This window comes from Panthera leo, chromosome A2, assembly GCF_018350215.1.
Source record: "Panthera leo isolate Ple1 chromosome A2, P.leo_Ple1_pat1.1, whole genome shotgun sequence".
Lineage (NCBI taxonomy): Eukaryota > Metazoa > Chordata > Mammalia > Carnivora > Felidae > Panthera > Panthera leo.
This window is the reverse complement of record NC_056680.1, coordinates 124863217-124885465: the sequence shown is the minus strand read 5'-3', so window position 1 is coordinate 124885465 and position 22249 is coordinate 124863217. Positions and strand designations below refer to the sequence as shown.

The 22249-nt window shown below is 38.1% G+C and overlaps 1 protein-coding gene across 2 annotated transcripts in view; it reads left to right on the top strand.

Moving 5' to 3' along the window:
- Positions 1-685: 685 nt before the first annotated feature.
- HERPUD2 (HERPUD family member 2) overlaps positions 686-22249 on the top strand; it is a 34445-nt gene continuing 12881 nt past the window's right edge. Inside the window, exons 1-5 of one of the 2 annotated variants that reach the window (XM_042921957.1) lie at positions 686-1129; positions 1306-1724; positions 11667-11744; positions 15176-15289; positions 17304-17458. In XM_042921957.1, coding sequence (XP_042777891.1) covers positions 1578-1724; positions 11667-11744; positions 15176-15289; positions 17304-17458 — 494 coding nt within the window. In that variant the 5' untranslated portion in view covers positions 686-1129; positions 1306-1577. The remainder of the gene's footprint in view (positions 1130-1305; positions 1725-11666; positions 11745-15175; positions 15290-17303; positions 17459-22249) is intronic. The other variant, XM_042921965.1, reaches the window with a different exon arrangement.

Here is a 22249-nt window from a genome sequence, read left to right as displayed (position 1 = left end):
CCATGCAGAAAACGGAGAGGAAGTCAGCTTTGGGCAGTGGACATAACCTTTGCGTTCTACGCCTAAACGGTAAAACACCCCCCACTGTACTAAACACACAGTAGGGGCTCCGTAAACACTTGCCAACTTCTGTTAAGACTAAGAGGAAAAAGATGGAAATTGAGATTTGAGAGACTGTCATATGCCTGAACAGTATTAGATGGTTTACATACATAGCTCATTTGCTCATCAACACGCAGTTAGATAGCTTTTACTATGTAGACAACTAAACCGAGGCTCAGTAAGGATAGCCAGGGTCACACGGAAAGTAGAGGTAGACTTCAGGTTTAACTGAAAGCCCCTGCTCCTGATGCAGTGCTTCTAGTCAATGCTCCTAATGGTCTCTCCTCCGCCATAGCTCCTGGTACCCTGCTTTTCAGACAGGAGACACCAGAAAATTTGAGCAGAAGTTTGATTCGACATCTGGAAGGGCACTAACTTTTGCAGACAACTCCTAGGATGGAAGAACGCTTCTCAAATCTTCAGGGTGTGGTCAAAACAGGATGTGCTAGCGCCAGCTCGGCTAGTGGCGAGGCGCGAGTGCGCTGCGGGACGGGACCCAGCGACTGATCAGGCCAGGTGGACTCCAACAACTAGCGGCTTCGGGGCAACCTGGAACTCGGCCCGCGGTACCCGGGGCGGCGGGGGCGCGGCGGGCGGTGGCTGCTGGACAGAGAGGGCCAAGCGCCGGGGCGGGCCGCGCGTGACGCACTTCCGTCCTGCGTCTTCCGGCTTAAAGGGGAGCTAGACCTTCCTCCTAACAACAACAAAACCAGAGCGCTCGCGCCGGGCGCCGCGGTTTCTCGTCCCCGCCCTCCCGCCACCTGCAGCCGCCTTGACCGCGCCCGGCCCTGCGCCGCCGCGCAGCTGTGTCCTGCCCGAGGGGTCAGGCTGAGAGCGGGCCGCGCCCTTTGGCCAACTTCTCCAGCGGCCACCGCGCCACCTCGCGAGACCCTGAGCCGTGTCGTGGCCGCCGTCGAGCAGCAGGAAGGGAGCGGCCGCTGCGGAGGACGCCCGGCAGGACTGTGCTGCCGGCGGCCCTGCCCGGGCTCGAAGGGCGACGGTGGCGGGCCCCGCGGCCTTCTTTCAGGTACTCCTGCCCCGGCTGGTCGCACTGAGCGGCTCGGCCCCTTCTCCGGCCCGCGTGGCAGAGCCGTCGCTTAGGGGCCTTGTTGCGTTTCAGCTTGGGGGTCGCGGCGGGGGCGGGGCGGTGACTCTCTCCGTTATCATCAATTTTTCTCTCTTCCTCCCGGCCTCCCTTCGCAGTCCGGAGCCCGGCGGAGCCCGGACCTGGCGGGGAAAGCTGCACCCACGGCCGGGCCCCCCAGACCCCGCCGCCGCCACCGCCGCCACTGTCCATCATCCTTGGTACCGGCAATGGCCTTTGTATCACCCGATGCACTTGTGACTGACTTGGACACGGAGTAGTAAGAACCTACTTGCCGCCCTCCCCATACCAGTCGCGCCGGCAGTTACCACCTCGGCTCATTTGGGCTTAAGTACTGCTCCTCTTGACTCTGTTCAACTTTGGGGGCACCATGGACCAAAGTGGGATGGAGATTCCTGTGACCCTCATCATTAAAGCACCGAATCAGAAATACAGTGATCAGACTATTAGCTGCTTCTTGAACTGGACCGTGGGGAAACTAAAAACGCATCTGTCTAACGTGTACCCTAGCAAACCAGTAAGTGTCTAAAAGCTGGGCGCAGCTGCTCTGGCCAGCAACTTTTCGTGCCATGCACTCCAGTCTCTCTGTTCATTCCCTGCCCTCTTGAATCAAGTAGGTCTCTTGCTAGACTACGAAGTATTTTGCGTTCGGAAGTGTATGTGTGTCCCTTGAGTGTTTCCCAACCATCATTAATATCTTCCTCCTGAGGTTCAGTTAATTAGTGAGAGTACTGTGTACAAAAATATCAAAGGACATAAGAATTGACAGGCATAAAAAAGGACCATTTTCATTGGACATAAGTCATCGGCCTAGTATAGGAGTGACAGATGGACCCTAAAAAGAAAAGATAAACACTGCAACCCATATAAAAGCTTTTATTGCTTTCCTTAGGCGTTTAGGCTTCTAGAAGTACAGAAATAGGGCAGTTACTGCAAAAACAGGAGGCTTAGAAAAACAAGTCAGTTGGCGTTATCTATGTTTGTCAGTACTTTTTGATACAAATATTTTTAGTAGGGGAAATGAAAACCCTGAGGTATTTAAGTACTTGGAACAAGCTAGTTGGAACTCTCATTTATTCAGATCTTTTGTTTGAAAATTAAGATTTATATAGGGGGTGACAATTTGTTTTAAAATGTTCTGCATTACAGAAGATTTCCTATTGCATATGATTCATTTTACACATTTTCAAAGTGGAAAATAGCTTTTCAGAATAGTCAGAATTGAAAGTCATAGACTTCCATAGTGTTGTTCATAACATAGCATGAATACCATTCCTAAATATATATGCTGAAATTTGTGTTTATGTGAGATCTTTATATTGTATGATTAAACCAAAAGGGGCTTGGTTTGCACGGTGATAGACCAAGAGGTATCACTTTTCAAAAGGTATCTAAGAGTGTGAAACCCATTTGCCTTACCTGCACACAGGAGAAGCCAGCTTTTGGCAGGAGTTCTGCCCTCCTAGTACTAATCTCCAGTGCCCACATGGATCATTTGGCTGCTGGAGGACAGATCAGTTGCAAACTTTCCTACCTCCCCCTGCCCCTAACCCACCTGCTTCTTGTGCACACACTTCCAGAGCCTGTACAAAATGACATGCAGCCAATTACTTACCTGTGGCAAACCTGACTTTTCTACTCTTCCAGAAAGTCATCTCTTAAGAGAACTGTAAAAACTGGAGTTTATTTCTATGTTAATGAGAGTGGGTGGGGCTGGGGGTGAGGACCATGTGTTTGTTGTCTTAGAATGTCACTGAAAACTTCCTGTGGTTATTAGATTTGACAGGCTTACATTCTAATTTATTGATCACATGAAGACTGATTTGAAGCATCTGTTTAATGACCCAACTGTTTAATGATACCCCCTAGGTAGTCCTCAACATAGGATTGGGGACTAAAAGTTAACTTTGTAAGACGGTTACAAAGGACAGAGGACATTTTGTAACAGAGACAATATTATTATTAAAATATTATGGGGGAAGTTTGGGCTCTCATGACCACCCACAATGACTACTTAACACTGATTCTGTGTTTACCGAAACACAGAATCTCAAGCGCTATTTGGTGTTTAACAGAGATTATTTCTTATGCCTGATTTCTTTGTACATCTGATCTGCCTGGTGGTGGTGGGTGACTTGGAATCCAAGTAGGATTCCAGTGTCTTGTAGAAGCAGGTGTTCCCTGGTAAGAAGTAGAAAAGTTGATGGCTCTGATATATCTGATGAGCCAAGGGTAGGTGGAGGGCCTTGGTCCCTGTGGGCACTGGCTTCTAGGAAAATAAATAGGAGCTACTAGAGTGAGAGGAATGGAGATTTGAATTTGTCCTTTTAGGATGTCTAAAAGGATAGGTCACATGTCTACTGCTGTTAATAGAATTCTGGCCAAACTGCAGTAGTGTGTTAAGTCTTAAGATTCTAGCTTTATGGTCAGATATTGACTTGACTTAATCACAGATAATCTCCACCTGGATATTTTAATTCAATTCTCTGTTCCTCAGTAAGCTCAGAGCAAACATACTCCTTCCCACCAAAGCATACTTTCTTGGGCTTCATTTATTTATTTAATTAGGATTTTATTGACCTGGCATTTGGATGTCTATATGCTAAGCATGAAGGTGGTGATGGTTCCTTTGCTGTTATGAAGCTCAAGTCTAGTGGGGTATACAGATATGTAAGTAAAAAACCGTAATATTATGTGACTAGTGTTACACAAGTGGGAGGTACTGAATGGTGTAGGAGCAGAGGGAGGGAGTGGTCAACTCTGAAGTGTAGGTAAGGGAATGTGTAGCTTTTTTTTAATTTTTTATTTAAAAAAAAATTTTTTTTTTAACATTTATTTTATTTTTGAGACAGAGAGAGACAGAGCATGAATGGGGGAGGGTCAGAGAGAGGGAGACACAGAATCTGAAACAGGCTCCAGGCTCTGGGCTGTCAGCACAGAGCCCGATGCGGGGCTTGAACTCACGGACCGCGAGATCATGACCTGAGCCGAAGTTGGCCGCTTAACCGACTGAGCCACCCAGGCGCCCCGGGAACGTGTAGCTTTTTAAGAAAAGGTTCACAGGGACATTTTTTGCAAAGAGTTGATAACAGTTTAAAACAGTTTTTTTTTTTTTTTAACGTTTTTATTCATTTTTGGAGGGACAGAGAGAGACAGGGCGAGTGAGGGAGGGGCAGAGAGAGAGGGAGACACAGAATCTGAAGCAGGCTCGAAGCTGTCAGCCCAGAGCCCAATGCAGGGCTCGAACCCACAAACCACGAGATCATGACCTGAGCAGAAGGCCGCTTAACTGACTGAGCCACCCATGCACCTCAAGAGTTGATAACAGTTTTAAGCAGACAAGATGATACCTGTTTTTTTTTTTTTTTTTTTAAACCCTGTTATTTCAGAGGTAACATTGCACTGATGATTCTAAATGTAATATAGGACTATGTATGAAGATTACAGATTCATAACGGGCTAAAAAGGGGAAGGTGTTTTCCAGTTAGGAAGTAAGGCAGTTGCCATGTTTATATACAACTTTACAGTGTCATCACTAAAAACCTCAAATGTGGAATTGAAGGCTTTTGGAGTTTTGTTTCACTTTGAATGGTATTGATAATTGGTTTAGGACCTGGTTTAGGAACTGGAAAATACCATCGGTTCATGCTGATAGTGTATATAGATAATTGTGAATCATGTTCTAATGTGACATTTCTCTTTATGACTTTAGATTATCAGATCCTGAAATTGGCCTGTAGTGTGAAATTATTCTGTAATTTAGGTAACTGCCATTGGGGTGTGAAGATGCCTGTCAAGAAGGCCACTTTTACTTGAGTAGTTTCAGACTTTGATCTAGTTTAGACTTATTTTCTAGAGATGTAAATATCAAAATCGTTGGACTTAATGTTATTCAGAGAATGGACTATTCTAGAGAAAACTTAAAAAGTAAGAATCTCTAAGTCTGATTAGGCAACCTTCTCATTATCTCTTTCTTTCTCTCCTCTCACATACAAACAATAACTAAGATGGACCTGATTCACCCTGAGTTCAGTTTTAAGGCAAACCTTTCTGGGGCTTGTACGCCGTGGCTCTCCTTTTTTCAGTCTTGAGGGCAAATACCTGTTGAACGTGTAGATTTCCTTTATCTTGGTGCTTTATACTGTTAAACTAAGGCAGTCAGTTTCGTTGCTTAGGTCTTCTAGCTCTCCTGCTCAGCTGGGGAGGTTTGTTGTGCTTTTTTCAAACTGTTACTCTGCTCTGCGATTCTGTTGGAATTAAAGAAATAGGAACAGAACCAGTTGTATAAGTTCTGCTCTGAGAATATGACATTCTGTAACCAAACTGCCTATAGTTCAGATGGAAGTATTACTTTCATTAGCAGTGGAAATAGCTTATGTAATATAATTTGAGGTTTATATCTGTTTCAGTTTTGTGATTCTTTATTACCTTCCTCAGACAGGTCATTTTTAAAACTTACTCACTTAACCATCTCAGAACTGTTGACTTAAAGGAGCTTTAATCCATATACATAAATAATTTTTGTTTTATAAGACTTGTCTTTAAAATCTTACTGCATGTGTTTAAGAGGGTTTCATGTCACCTAGCAATATAGTTCATATTTTTAAAACACTTCAAACAAAAGATAATAAATTGAATGTGAAGATTGATGAAAAGTTAAAAGTTCTGAATGAGTGCTAACTTATTTAACTCCTTTGTAGCCTTTTTCCTCATGTATTTTTGGGGAAATAACAGTACTGTGTTTTGTTTAGTCATGCATCAGTCTTTTGTTTTAATAGTTTTTTAAAATTAATTTATTTATTTTGAGATAGAGAGCATGAGCAGGGGAGGGGCAGAGAGAGAGGGAGAGAGTCCCATATCTTCCCTAAAATTTATCAAAAATCTGTGCTGTCAGTGCAGAGTCCGATGGGGTGCTCCATGTCATGAACCGTGAGATCATGACCTGAGCTGAAACCAAGAGTCAGATGCTTAACCGACTGGGCCACCCAGATGCCCCTCATGCATAAGTCTTTTTAAAATAGAATTTTTCTAGAACTTTTAGTTTCAGTTTTTCTCCTTTATATAACAGATAGTGATTTGATGGTCTCAAATGCGTTTATTTAACCGTCATATTTGGTGCTGAAATTTTAAACTTCCATTTACTAAGTGGTTGCCATGTGTACTAGGCATTCTACTAGGCACTTTATATGTTTTATCACATTTATTCTTCATAGACGCCTTATGAGGTAAGTTTTATTATTAGCTCTATTTTATAGATAAGGAAACTGAGGCTTGGTGATTTTTTTTCCCAAGGTCATAGAATTCCTTAAGTGGTAGAACTGGAATTTGAACCCAGGTTGGTCTGACTTTCAAGCCTCAGCGCTTAACTGTTATAATTTACATTGTATATGATGGTTATGTGTAATAAGATGAAGAAAGGCTTTTAAGGATCTGGCCATCTTAGTTTTTATATACTTGCAAATTGAAAAGAAGTAAGTGAACTGTAAAAGGTGTATGCGTTTAGATGGTGTGTCATTTAAAGGCTATAAATGAATGGATAATAACACAGCCTTAATTCTGTTCTGATGTATGTCATCTTAGTGTGTGATTCTCTGTTTATTTTGATACATTTTAGGGAAGATACGGGAACTTGGCATCTTAAAAGACTTCAAAGCACATTGTTTTGCTTTATCTTTTCACATTCTTGCTTGTCTGAACCATAGCAGTCAGGTATTGTGGCATTCTGATTTGCAAGTGGCCTATAACTGGAAACAGCTAAGCAGGGAATGTCCCTTTGGAGTTCCAGAGAAAGTTACTTTTTAAGCTCCTGAATGCTGGTTTTGTATACTGTTGTTGCACAGAGATAAAGGGTGGAGGCAATTTGGGTAAACCAGGCTTCCATTTTACAGTATTTCTGAATTCTCTGGAGCTATAAATTGGGTGAATTCAGTGGCAGTTGGGAGGAAGATATGTCGCAGTACAAATTCAGAGAATTCATTTTCCACAAATGTGAAGGTCCCACCTCTGGGAACCACCTCTTTAAAGCTATTGGACACTTGTGACTGAACTATATTATATGTAAGTACTGAAATACTAATTATGACCACTTTCAAAGGACTTGGGTTATAGTTCTTTGAACTAACATATCAGATGAAGATTTTTTACTAAGCTATTTGATTATGTTGATGTTAGATATACTAACATGATTTTTTTTAAGCCATGCATATTGAGAGACCTATTCATGTAAAAAATTTAGTCTTTTGATACCAACTAGGTGATTTTCTAGAAATATGAAACTGTTGTTGGCCTTTTAGCTCATCTATCAGACTCTTGTGAATATTTTAGGGATTAGGGATACATAGAATTAAAATTTTTTAATGTTTATTTTTGAGAGAGAAAGAGAGACAGCATGAGTGGGGAGGGAGGAGAGAGAAAAGGGGACACAGAATCTGAAGCAGGCTCCAGGCTCTGAGCTGTCAGCACAGGAGCCGGATGTGGGGCTTGAACCCACATACTGCAAGATCACAACCTGAGCCAAAGGTGGACACTTAACTGACTGAGCCATCCAGTTGCCCCAGGGATACATAGAATTTTATCTCTTTCTGATATCTGATTGAACATTAAAAAGTCAGATACTTTAGATAGTATATGTAAGCCCTGTAGAAAACAAATATCCCCAGTTTATGATTTTTACATATTATACTAGTAGGTGAGCTTTCCTCACCTTGTTTTTTAGTAATGTCTGTTAAGTGGATGGCAGAATTTTTTGGGCTAGCTAGTTAAGCAGGTATTTATTTGGCGTGGCATAGTTCTGCCTTTGGGCTCCTCAGAGTACCATCAGGATGTTTCCAACTTGGTAATTTAGCTGTTTCTGCTCTACCATATAACACCAGGTACCATACATATTTCCCTGGACTTCGTCTGCTATTGAACAGTGGAGGCAGTGAAAATAGCATATCTGATAGGGATTGCTGCCTATTATTGGATGTAGCATATGAGCAATGGGAAGAATGATGGTAGTGTTAACATAAATGGTCAAGTATATTTAGATGTATCTGTGTAGCCAGTATGTTAACAGTAGACTTTTAATTGACAATTTAATCAGTACTTTGTTTTAGATTTACCAATCTTGAGTCTTATGGGTTTTTATATTGAAAGGGTACCATGTAATATTTTTTTTAATTGAGAGAAAAATGAACTTCTATTGTGTCAAGCTACTGAGATTATGGGGTTTGTTATAGCAGCTAGCATTACTTACCCTAAATAATACAGAAATGGATTTTTAATCAAGGTAAAAGGTACTGTTATTAGCAGGTCTGGAGAACAAAAATTGTATCACTTTTATAAGTGAAATTGAATTTGAATTGAGATCTCAAAATTTCTATTTTTCCTGATACTGTAGTCTGTAATCCAAAATGGCTAGTTGAAAGCTCAGTTGATTATTGGGTTGTTACTATGTCTAACCACTGGTTTTCCAGATATCTAAATTAATTCATTAATATTTAAAGTGAAGAGGCAATTTTTTTTAGTGACATAGAAAAAATTTTCAGGCGCCTGGGTGGCTTGGTCGGTTAAGCGTCCGACTTTGGGACTTCGGCTCAGGTCATGATCTCACGGCCCGTGAGTTCGAGCCCCGCGTCGGGCTCTGTGCTGACCGCTCAGAGCCTGCAGCCTGTTTCAGATTCTGTGTCTCCCTCTGTCTCTGCCCCTCCCCTGTTCATGCTCTGTCTCTCTCTGTCTCAAAAATAAACGTTGAAAAAAAATAAAAAATAAAAAAAAATTTTTTTTCAGAGCATCTCACCTAAGTTAGGCACATGAAAATTCCTTTTTTTCTGTTTTCAATCCCAGTAAAATTAAAGAATTCCTTGCTCTTTTTAAAATTTCTGATTTTTGAAGGCATTTGAATAAATTCAAGCAACAATTTTTTAATTGAGATATAATTCACATAGTATAAAAATTGCTCTGTAACATGTACAACTCAGTGATTTTTAGTAATTCACAAAGTTGTGCAGTTGTTACCACTGTCTAATTCCAGAACATTTTCGTTACCTCAAAAAAGGAAACTTACACCCCCTAGTAGCCACTCTCCGTTCTCTGTTCCCTCATTCCTTGTAACTACTGATCTACTTTCTGTCTCTGTAAGATTTGCCTATTCTGGATATTTCATATAAATGGAATCATAGTATATGTGGCCTTTTTTTGTCTGGCTCCTTTCACTTAGCCTAATGTTTACAAGGTTCACTCACATTATATAGCATGTATCAATTCTTCATTACTTTTAGTGGCCAACTAATATTTATTATATGTATATTTCATGTTTTGTTTATTCATTTATCAATTGATGGGCATTTGAGTTGTTTCCAGTTTTTGGCTATTATGACTAATGCTGTTATGGATATTCTTAGGCATGTGGACATGTTTTCAGTTCTCTTTGGTATATACCTCGGAATGGAACGGGGTATATCCTGAATCATCAGGCAACTCTTTGTTTAACTCTGAGGAAGTGCCAAACTTTTTCACAGAGGCTGTTGCATTTTACATTCCTATCAGCAGTGTGTGAGAGTTCTCCAAAGTTTCTCTACATCCTCATCCATGCTTGTTTTTGCTTCAGTGTACTTTCTGGGAGGGTACTGTGTAATTTTGTTATTTTATGTATTCTGCCTTTTTGAAAATTGATATTCCCTTGCTGTGAAAAGATAAAAGTTTATTTGAAGTTGACCAAATTAATATTTATTTTGTTGATTGTGGTAACATTGTGGTTATTTGAAAAAAAACAAAAACAAAAATCTGTTCCAGAAACATATTGTTTTTACGGGTGGAAAGAAATGATGTGTGATATTTGCTTTGAAACTCTTTTCCCTCAAAAAGGCAGAGGGGGATAGATGAAACAAGAATAGGAAAGTATTGATAATTATTGGAGTTGAATATTTGGGAAGTTTTGATGATGATAACCGGGGGTTCATTTTGTTCTCTCTACCTTGTGTGTGTTTGAGAATTTTCATAGTGAAGTAAAAAATTCATAAGACTGATGTCCTTTGTGCAGAATGATGATATGACATAGAAGTATCTATTAAATGTTTGGACTGGTGGAAAAATGATAGCTTATGATGGCTGTAGTCTTTGTCAAAGAAACTTTAGCTTCCAGCTGAATTAATAAATGCATTATGGAAACTTGTATTATAGAATTCATTTAGTTCAAGGGTTAAATCAATTATTATCTACTTAGCTTTTAACTTATGTTATTTATATAATTTACTATTTATTCCTCACTCAGTATTTAAATGTATTGATTGAAGTTTCAAGATTTGTGATATGTATTTTTTTTTAAACCTTCTGTATTCTGTTTGGTTGTTGATATACAGGAATTTGAACTTGTGCCTTTTAGGAATGGCACACTCAAAAATACAGGAGAAGCTAGATTATGTCTAACAGCTAAATATCTTGGAAAGACAGTTATACCTTTCCCTTCATCTTTGGTACCTAAGAACCCCTGAACCACAGATCTTACTTATTTAGTATGACAGGTTCTATTATGGTTATTTTTATTATAAGACCCTTTTTTAGTAGCCATGTTGAATACATATGTTTTGTTTGAAAATTGTTATAGTTGTTTGGATTCGGCATATTTACCAATTGTTGATATGGCTAATATTTAATTGTTTTAATAGAATTTATGGAACCTCTGCCTGTTTTCTGGGGAGGTCTTATGGGGACTGTACATAAATGCTTTGATTTTAAATACTTTAATGCTAGCATTGCGAGCACTTAGCAGATTTATCATACATACAAAATAAGGCAGAGACAACCAGAACTTATTTCCTATTCTTGGTTGCATATGGAGATGGCAGCTGAATCTCCATGCACTTGAGTTAGTTTTTCTTTAGTCTTGTGTTTTTGAAAAATATATAGAGGTATTTGTGAGAGTGGCAGGAATAATAAAAACTAGAATAGTTATCATGTAAAACTGTAAATCCAAATGGCTCTTGAATTAAAACCAATAAATTGTTCTGTATGATGTTAGTAAATAAGAAAATAAATCTTATGTATCCTTTTAGATTAAAAATACTGACAAAACAATACAGACTAATAGTGGTGACCTTGAAGGTATATCCCATTGTTAGCTATTACTGCTAGAAGGCCAACCACCTTCTTATTTACAGTCTTGAAGGCCTTTAATGATAGTCACACATGCATTGCATTATGGCTGAAAGGCAAACTTCCAATTTACCTTTTTTTCCTTATCTTTTAAAACATTGTTAATTACCTGTATTTTATTGTACCTACAATAGGTAGACTACCATTTGCTGAGCTCTTAATGTCTTATGTCGAATTTGGAAAAAATAATTTTAAGTTATGTCAGTTTTCTGCTTATCTGTGCCTAAAGGGAGTTTTACTTTACTCATATTTAGGCATGTTATTCCCAATTTCCAATTTGTATAATTAGAAAAAGTTGAAATCTTTTCTTTGTCCCATTTCTTAGTTGACGAAGGATCAAAGATTGGTGTATTCGGGCAGACTGCTTCCCGATCATCTGCAGCTGAAAGACATTCTCAGAAAAGTAAGCTTTTCTACAACTATTCGATACCAGATACATTCAGAGTGAGAGGAGATATGTTCTGAAGCTTTACTGATATTTAACTGGTTCAGTTTTTAGATACTTAAAATCAACCCTTTTGGGGAGCATAACAGGTAAACTTGAACTAGAAAGTAAAGAACATAATGATAGATTCTAATTAGTTTAGGTAAACAGTTTTGTATATCCATCTGATGGCTAAATCTAAAATAGGATTATATGTTTGTGTTCAGGTATTTGTCATATAAAAAAGCAGTATTGACTTATCAGTAGTGCGGGAGTAGTGTTCAAGTAGTGGTGAAGGATTTTCATTGATAATCTCTTCTCTCTTAAATCCCCTTTTGACCAAACTGCATGATATTTTAATACAAGTTGCTTGAGGTAGGGATTTAATTTCAGGGCCGGAGATGAAAGGAAGTACAATTGGCCCATCGATTAGCAAACTTTGAATGCTAGTGCTCAGAGCTAAAATATATTTCAAAGTAATTTTTTGACAATCAGCTTAAATGCTAGTAATTTTTTAACTTTATTATTATTATTATTATTATTTTATTTTTTGAGAGAGCACAAACAGGGCAGGGGCAGAGAGAGAGGGAGACAAAGAATCTAAAGCAGGCTCCAGGCTCTGAGCTGTCAGCACAGAGCCCAATGGGGGCTCGAACCCATGAACACGAGATCATGACCTGAGCTGAAGTCAGATACTCAACCTACTAAGCCACTCAGGCACCCCTGAATGCTAGTAATTTTAATGGCAGCTCGTCTTAGCTCATGTTCATTTGTGGAATTTATGCTTTCATAACTTTTCTGCATTTGAGATGCTGCTTTTTGTTTGTGATTTGAGCAGAATCAGATACATAGCTTTTGTGTTTCACAAACTTAACTTTTTGACTTAACTCTTAATGTTCTTTTGGATAACCCTAATCTGATTTAGAAGGTCTGTGTCCTCTCCTGTATGTTTATGATCACCTGTGGGAAACTTTAAAAAATCTTATACTGGTATGTTCCTTTTGTTTAGATAGTTGAAATTTTAGCTTTGCCAGTGTGACTTCTTGCTGTAATTTTCATTTTAATCATGTAGTTTCAGGTTGGCAAAGTGGTTTAACAACCTCTCCTCCCTGGCCCCCCTCAAAAATAGTGGAATTTGTGGCAGATTTTTTGCCTCTCTTGCTCTCTGATAGATTTGATTTTTTTTTTTTTTTAATATTAAGCTCTATGCCCCAATCTTGGGCTTGCATTCATCATTCTGAGATCAAGAGTCACATGCTCTACCTACTGAGCCAGCCAGGTGCCCTAGACTTGAATTTTTGGAGCAGTTTTAGGTTCATAGCACAGTTGAGCAGAAGGCATAGAGACTTCCCATATGCCTCCTGTCTTTCCACATGCAGAGCCTACCCCACTAACAAAATTCTGCATCAGAGTGGTATATTTGTTACAATTGACATTGTGCACAGTATCTTACACTGATGAAGCATTATCATCAAAAGTCCATAGTTTACATTAGGGTTCACTCTTGGTGGTGTGCGTACAATCTGTGGGTTTTTACAAATGTGTAGTGACATGTATCCATCATTATAGTATCCTAAAGAATAGGTAGCTAAGTTGGTTAAGTGTCCGACTCTTGATTTCGGCTCAGGTCTTGATCTCATGGTTTGTGAGATTGAACCCCACGTTGGGTTCTGCACTGGTGGAATGGAGCCTGCTTGGGATTCTCTCTCTTCCTCTTTTTCTGCTCCTCCCCTGTTAGTGTGCCCATCCATGTGCGTGCACACCCTCTCTTCTCAAAATAAATAAACTAAAAAAAATACAAATTTATTTATTATTTTTAACCCAAGGATGGCTAGACTTGGCATGTGAATACCTTTTAGAAGGATTTTGCTTCCAGAAATGATTTCTGACCAGAAGAGTTCAAATAAAAATGCTTCAGTTCAAGGACTGTTGTACCCCCATAGAAAATATTTTGAACAGTATGTTTATATTTTGAATAGATCTTTAAAGCGTTTTTGTTAAAGTCGGTGTATTTGCTTTTATTCAGATAGGTCCTGCCATTAGTTTTACTTGTTTAGTTATGAAATGTTTTGCAGAAGTATTTCTCCCAAAGGTGAATGAAAACTGTTAGTCACTTGTGATTTATATGACCTTTGAAACTAGGTTTCTAAGGATAAACATCTTTTTTTTTTTTTTTTTTAAGGATAAACATCTTATACTTGGATGCCTTTTAGTATTCTGTATTCCAAAGCTAAGAAGACATTGTAAATCAGGCGTGCTTTCTACCTACTTTGCTAGGCACATCTCATGTCATGCTGTCTCTGGGGATGCCTTTTCCCTAGCATTCCAATCCCGTTAACTCCTTTCTCTAAACTCCTCAAGCAATTGCAATTTGTGCTTCTCAGTTTTGTGCCAAAGACTGTTTTATATATTCCCTAATTGTGCTCTGATATGCTAGTCTGATCTCTTAACAGTTTGTGAGCCTCTTTAGGGGAGGGGCTGACTCTTACCCTTTTTTGGATTCACCTCAGAATTAAGCCCAATTCTGGGTTTATGTGAGATAGTTGATAAATTTTTAGTTTCTGGTAGCTTTGTTTCTCTTTCTCACAACTGGGCATCTTTCTTTTCTTCCTGCCCCCTTTTCTTTATTTATCATTCTCTGGTTTTCTTTTCTGTCTTTAAATTGCTGAGCCATCCTTTGCTCTGCCCTCCTTTATTTTCTTTCCTTTCTCTATCTTCTATCCTAGCTTTATGTCTGACTATAAATATACTCATGAAATCACTAAGCTTAAATGCCAATCCTAATCAATATTAGAATATTTTCCTTTAGTCATAGTTGTAGGTTTATGGAAACACATGGAATATGTAAGGAATATAGTTCAAATATATTCTTTCAAACTGTGTATAATTGTTATAGGTAAAACTAGTTTTTGAATTAAAAAAAACAAACTATACATTACCTTGCTAGGATTAAGGCATATGAGAGCATGGTGAAATTGAGTTTCTTGTAATGGAAATATTTTCAATACTCAAAAGTTTGTAGGCCTCAGCTTCAATGTGACTATTACATAGTTTTGGTACTAAGGTGCTAGGTGTTTTTATGTTGAAGTAATAGATTGCATTGATGCAACTTTACAGCACTTCTTGCTTCAAGATTCCGTGATATACAAAGTAATCATTTTTTCATATAGCAGGTACTGAGTAGTTAGACCATTTTCTAAGCATGGAGAATATATTGAATTCAGAAGGGTGTTAGTACCAAATACTGAAATGGTAAATGTACCTTCAAGTGGCAAAAATTTAGTACTAATAAAATGGCTGTGCTAGAAAGGAACTTAAAATTTGAGTTAAATATTTCAGCTTAGCTATTGACTTTTTGAACTAAACATTTTCCAATACTACCCTTTAAATGTAATCTTCTTTAATTTTAGCAAGATGAGTATCATATGGTTCATCTAGTGTGTACTTCTCGGACTCCTCCCAGTTCTCCAAAATCCAGCACCACTAGAGAAAGTCATGAAGCATTGGCATCCAGCAGCAATTCTGTGAGTTGTTTTGGGAGGAGTAAATGTTGAAATTTTCTGATTATCCTTTTAAGTGAAAAACAGAACGATTGGAGCTTGTGCATTGTGAGACTGTGTTTTGAACAGCTTGAGTTAGGCATCTAAACTTTGTTTTTAGAGATCCAGTGTAGAGTATTACCCCTTGAAGCTTGTTCTCCATGAGTTATAATTTGTGTATAGACTGAAGATCCAATCTTCAAGGTTTTAATTACTAAAATACTCAGAAAACAGAGTGATGATATGGTTATATAATTTAAAATGTAGGACCAGTACAGTTTCAAAAATACTAAAGGTACTTGATATACTGTATTATATTCAAGGTTCATTAAATTATTTAAATTTTAAGTATGCTAAATCATCTTCAAGTAGATGGCTCAAGGATTTTGTTTTTTAAAATGACTGGATTTGGGCATGCATTTCAATGTCAGGAAAAAAAAATTCTTATTCAATTCTTTCAGACTTGGGTATTCATTTTTCCCTTATTTTTCATCTGACTAAAATTGTTTTGGAATTTTTTTTTAATAGTTGAACTTTTCAACCTAGTCATACTCTACCAGTTGAAAGACAAATCCTTTATGTTAAATTATTTTTGGTTTCCCATTATTTTATATGACACCTTTGATGATGAGAGAAAATGATTGGATGAGTGGAAGTTTGCTTTAAATTTCACGGGCAGGGAACTTACATACTCTGCCAAGTATACTTTCCTTCTTGTTAAGAGTTTAGCCAAAACTTTAAGGAGGGGATGGATCGCAGAGGTGGTAACTAGTTGGAGGATCTTTCAGTAATTACTAGTTAACTGCCTCTTTAAGAAAATAGATCCTTAAGCATGGCCTTAGTGGTGAGTATTTTCTAGTACTAGCTGTGGGAATTTAGCTTACATTAAACTGAGATATGGTTTGTCAACAAAGGCCAAGGGGTCTTTTCCTACCTTTCATGAGAAGGGACAAAACATTGGCATTGGCACAGAGTCTTTGGACGCAGTTGTGTTGCTTCAGTTTTTGTTCAGAAAGACCCCTTTCAACTTGTCATGTGGTTCCTCAACCATGATTTCATGTCATGAGTATGTATATTCAGTTTTTTCAAGGTGTGTTAGGAAAATCTGAAAAGTATCAAGGGAAACTTAAGTTGAATTCTCCTTTTTTTTATGGCTGAGAAATTTCAGTGGGATTTGAGAATGTCTTAAAAATCTAGTCATGAAAGAGTTAATAAGGTCAGAAATCATTAGTTCTAGCAAAATTAGGCTGTGCTGCCAAATGGCTATGCCTTTCTCCTATGATTTTTTTAAACTGAGTATCATATGACGCTGGTCCATTTAGTGAGCAATCTTGACAAACAGGAAGCCTTTACCAGTTTATGCCCCTAAGAATCACACTCTCTCGTAAGATATTTGACGCTGCTTTATGTGGAATAACCTCTTAAGGAAAGCTTTGTTAGTTTTGCAAAAAGACCAGTGTCCTTAGGACCTTTTACGTGGCAGGACTTAGAAAGGTAGACATATAAAAAGACATTCAGTAGGAAGGCAGTACAGGTAAAATACAATTTTAATGAGCTTGGAAGGATGTTAAAATTATATTGTCTCCAGCTATTTAAAGTGGGAGAACTACAATTTATATCAAATGTAATTGTGTTTTACATTTATGTAAAACTTGTGACACACTTTTCAAAAGGTAAATTGGGGTCATCTTCAAGGGGTCATATTTTTTAAAGTTATTGAATTTGGGAGTTAATAACATCATCAGAACATGAGAATTTTAAAATCTTAATTGGTATCTTGTTCATTCTTTGAAAAAACGTGTTTGTTGATTTTCTGAACTCTTAATCTCATCAGAATTAAAATATCGACCTATTATGGGCACATGATTCAAGTCAGCATATTTCTAAAATTCACTTTTTGCAGAGGTATTTCATAAATACATATTTAGCAATGTGTCTCAAATCTCATGATTGCAATGAATTAAATCTCCTTGGAAAAATAATTACATTTTTGTTGTAGAATTCAGATCAGTCAGGATCAACAACTCCATCATCCAGTCAAGAAACCTTGTCTTTATCTGCCAGTTCTTCCTCGGAAGGATTGAGGCAACGTACCCTTCCACAAGCACAAACCGACCCAGCACAGACTCATCAGTTCCCATATGTAATGCAAGGGTGAGTGAAATCGTAGCGGTGGGGCTCTTAAAAATCTGTTACTCCTGACTTTCTTGGTAGCCCCTTTGCAATAACCAAAGTACACTGGAAATTTATTCATAGTCTTCCTTCAACATTTTGAGAATTAGGGAGTTAAATAGAGTGGTGCTTTTGAAAGCTGGCAATACATCAGAATCATCTAGGGCAGTGCTTTTCAGACTTTAATTTTTGTGCTAATCACCTGGGGATCTTGTTAAGCTGCAGGTCTGATTCAGTAGGTCTGATGGGCCTGAGATTCTGTATTTCCAACAAGCTCCCAGGTGATATTGATGCTTCTCATGCTTTGAATAGCAAGGATCTAGGTAACTAAAACAGTTTCTTAACTTTTTTTTTTTAACCCAATGTCACTGTAGAGCTACTCAAATTAGCCTTCTGGGAAGCAGATGGGTGAGTGAGGATGTTCTTGGAAGAGTAGAAGACCCGGTAATCTGGTCTTAAAAAGTTCCACAGGTGTTTCTGATCAGCTAGGCTTGGTAACATCTGAGGTAGGGTAAAACTGTGATGTGTTAATAAAGACATACTAACCATTGTCTGTTATCTAGAGTCTTTGTTAGAGTTTATGCAAGAAGCTTGCGTATGGCTACCTTATATTTAGCAATATATATTTAGCAGGCCTCTTGGTTAGGCAGTTCTAGGGGGAAATGCAGCCAACAGCCACAGCACATCCTTCAGACAGCTCAGAGAGTAGGATCACGGAGAATGTGGTTTGGACCTGGCTTATATATGAAACCAGGGTACTTTACTGGGGTGCTCTTGAAGTAAAGGAAACGTGAGTAATAGGTTATTGAGATCGTTTTGTGTTGCATATCATGCTGTGGGATGTAGTGTGTGGCAGTGCTCCAGATCCACGATTGTGAAGCTAGAAGAAATAGGGAAATGGCTGGGACCTCAGAATGGTAGTATAAATGACATAACCAAGGAGTACTTTTTACTTAGAACTTTAGACTTAATTCCATTCTTTTTCTTTTATATTGAGTTATATTTGATGTAAAACATTATATGAACTTAAGGTGTATAGCAAAACTTAATTCTTAATGTTGAAAATCAAAGCTGAGTATATAGCAAAATGTAAGAAACTGATTGTGTCACATTTCTTTTTTTTAAAATATAATTTATTATCAAATTGGTTTCCATACAACACCCAGTGCTCATCCCAACGCATTGTGTCACATTTCTTGAATGTGAAGCTTTTTCTCTGAAAGTAAGTGTTTTTAGATAAGGCTAATTATAGACTTTTATGAAGCACCGGTGAAACTATTTTTGTTTTTAGAAAACGATTACTGCAAAACAAAACTTAGTTACTTGTAGAAAGCAATGTTCTCAGGGTTTACGTTATGGAATGGTAGCTTAGAATATTTTCTGTCTTATGACAGTAATTCATTTCCTGTCTTTTTTTGCAGAGTAAAACAGTTTCAGTTCCTCTCAATTTATACAGTGATTTTACTTACTTTATTTGGTGGTATTGGTGGAAAGTGAGAGTATTATGCATATAATAAATCTGGAAGAATATATGATGACATGTTAATAATAGTTATCTCTGGATAATAAGATTTAAAATTTTTTTTTAATGTTTCTTTTTGAGAGAGAGAGTCAGAGAGAGAGAGGGACAGAGACAGAGAGACAGGGCACGAGCTGAGGAGGGGCAGAGAGAGAAGGAGACACAGAATCTGAAGCAAGCTCCAGGCTCTGAGCTGTCAGCACAGAGCCTGACATGGGGCTTGAACTCGTGAACCGTGAGATCATGACCTGAGCCGAAGTTGGACACTCAACCAGCTGAGCCACCCAGTCGCCCCTGGATAATAAGATTTTTAACTCTCATACTTATAGTGAATGCATTTTGTAATAAACAAAACAAGGCCTATAAGGTTGCAAGTCTTTAGAAGAAAACCATAGATATTGTGGGAAAAGATTAATTTCTCTAAGCTAAGCTGTTGAGGAAATCAACTAGAGACAAAAGCATTCAGCTCTTAGCAGTGTATTAAGCAGATTAGAAAAATCTGAAATAATTGTGCTCTTTTTTTTTGCCAAATATAAGTATTAAAATGATGAACAATAAAACTTTAAAGATGTTACAGCTTTATTTAAGGAATCTATTACTAGATGAATAACGTTTGGTTTTACATCAGGAAAGCAATATAGTCTAGTGGCTCCAGATTCTGGAGCCAGCCTGCCTTGGTTTGAATGTATCTACTGACTAGCTTAGGCAAGTCTTTTCCCTACTTTGCTTCGGTTTGCTCATTATCTGGAGATAAGAGTGCTTATCATACAGGATTTCTGTGTGGATTAAAAGAGTTCTTGTATGTGAAGTTTTTAGTGATGTGTTAGTAGTTACTTACAAATGCATTCATATTTACAAGTGAATGTTGTACAAACATTCAGCAAACAGATTTGAATGAATGAATGCCTGTGTTGGGTGCTGGAAAATAAATATATTTGAGAAGAGCACTTTGTGATATACAATGCAATTTATTGAAAGTTTAGTAAATAGGTTGTTTAGTTTAATAACGAATATAATTTAACTTAATCTCATAGTTGTAATTTTTTACTAATGAAGACTTTAAATCTCTCTTTAAGTAGATATTGTTTAACATAGGCCTTAGCCTTAAATGTGCAAGAGTAGTCAGTGATTTAGTGACCTTGATGAATTCACCAACAAAATAGAAGCTCTGCATTCCTTTTTCAAAATTCACTACAGCTTACGTATAACTAGTCACATGTTTTTCACCACATAGGTTAGTATTGTCAATCTTTATTGAGCTTGTTAAAACTGCTAAATCCTGGTGTCTACTCCCTGAGATTTTGAATCACTAGGTTTGTGGTGGTACTCAGGAATTTGCCAACTTAACAAGACTTTGGGAACCTTGCTTTGAGAAATCCTAATACAGGTGATTATTCACCCATATCTAGCTCTTGAAGAAACATGAGAAGACCAGAGCGGTACATGTACATCATTGTATTGGCTCTCCATTTATGATGTCACATTTATCAATCCTAACTGTTTTGGACTCAGTCTGTTGTGCTGTCACATTCGTTTACTTTAACTCCAAAAATTGCTGGTTGGGTTATAGAATACCCACTCTTTGTACATCACTTTTTCCCCCTGAGATACTAACAGCTTTGTTTTATAGTTAATAAAACTGAAAGCCTACTCATTGTACCTTTCTATATTGCTTGATTTTTTTTTAAAGTAAAAATTGCTTTAGTTCACCACCCAGAAATAACTATTACTAACATTTTTGTAATATCCTTTTACTTTTCTAAGTAAACTTTTAAAAATTTTCATTATTTAAAAAAAAAATTTTTTTAATGTTTATTTACTTTTGAGAGAGACAGAAAGACAGAGCAAAGCTGGGGAGGGGCAGAGAGAGGGAGACACTGAATCCAAAGCAGGCTCCAGGCTCTGAGCTATCAGCACAGAGCCTGACATGGGGCTGGAACTCACGAACCATGAGATTGTGACCTGAGCTGAAGTTGGACGCTTAACCAACTGAGCCATCCAGGCGCCCCTCTAAGTAAACTTTGAAATAAAACATTATGCTATTTTACTTTGTAAACTTTTTTTAAAAACATAATTTAGCCTGGACGTATTTCCAGATCAAATATAAATCTACCACATTTAAAGTCTTGAGACATGTGTGGCATTCTGGATGAGTTCTTACATACACACTAATATTTTTTAGATTTTTGTTCCACATTCATTTAGGGTGATTTAGCTCTGGAGTAGACTTGGGGGTGGGAAAAAAGAGGGACGAGAAGGCTGTGCCCAAACGGCAAAATGAAAGCCCTGTAGCTAACCAGGAAGTTCAAAGACCAAATATTGTTATTTGAATGTGAACATGCATACTAGGCCCTTAATCCCCTTCCCACTACCCCAAGCAGTTTATCGAAATAGTCCTTCCACATATGTGTAGTTCTCCTGAGAGGAGATCCAAAAAGTACAAGTTTCTCCAGTTGTTTATATTCTAGTAATGCCTTAGTTTAACATCCTGGCTGCCACCCTGTGATCCTCCTCTGTACCCACGTCTTGTTTGAAACAGCCTTTGTTCAGCACTTTGCCAAATCATATTCTATTATGCACCACCCAATTCAAAGCTCATTCTTTCCAGGGAGACTACTTTGATGTACCCAGAACTTTTTATCTTTCCAGCTTTATGTCTGCATATTTCAGCATCTGGTGTCCCATTTATTAAAAGAAAAAATCTATGATTTTTAGTTATGTGGATGTGCCAGTTTGCCCACTCCTCTGTTGATGAAGAATGTCTTCAGTTGCTTTTACTGCAAAATAACCTTAAAACTCAGAGGCTTACGACAACATACTCATTTTTCTTGTTCACGAGTCTTGTTAGTCACTTGGGACATCTCTGCCTCAGGCTGTAGGTTGAGTTCTGGTTTGTTTCATGTTTCTCATTCTCTGGACTAGAAACTCCCCAAGACATGTTCTTCTTATGACAAATGACGGGACTGCAAGAGGGGAAGCTAACCACTGAGCACATTTAAAACCTCAGCATGTGTCATGTTCACTAACATTTCATTAGCCAAAACGAATCACATGGCCCCGCTCAGTAGCATTGGGATTGGAGAGGTATTGCCAAGTTACCAATGCCGTGCTGGCAAGTGCTTAGTAACTGGCTTTTCCAGGGGGGATATTAAGCTAATTTGTAGCATTTGCTGATTTCTCTGGTCTTGAATACTTTCATTATGGCAGATTCAAGATACCAAGGGTTGGCTTACAAAATTCTTGAACTTGAACAA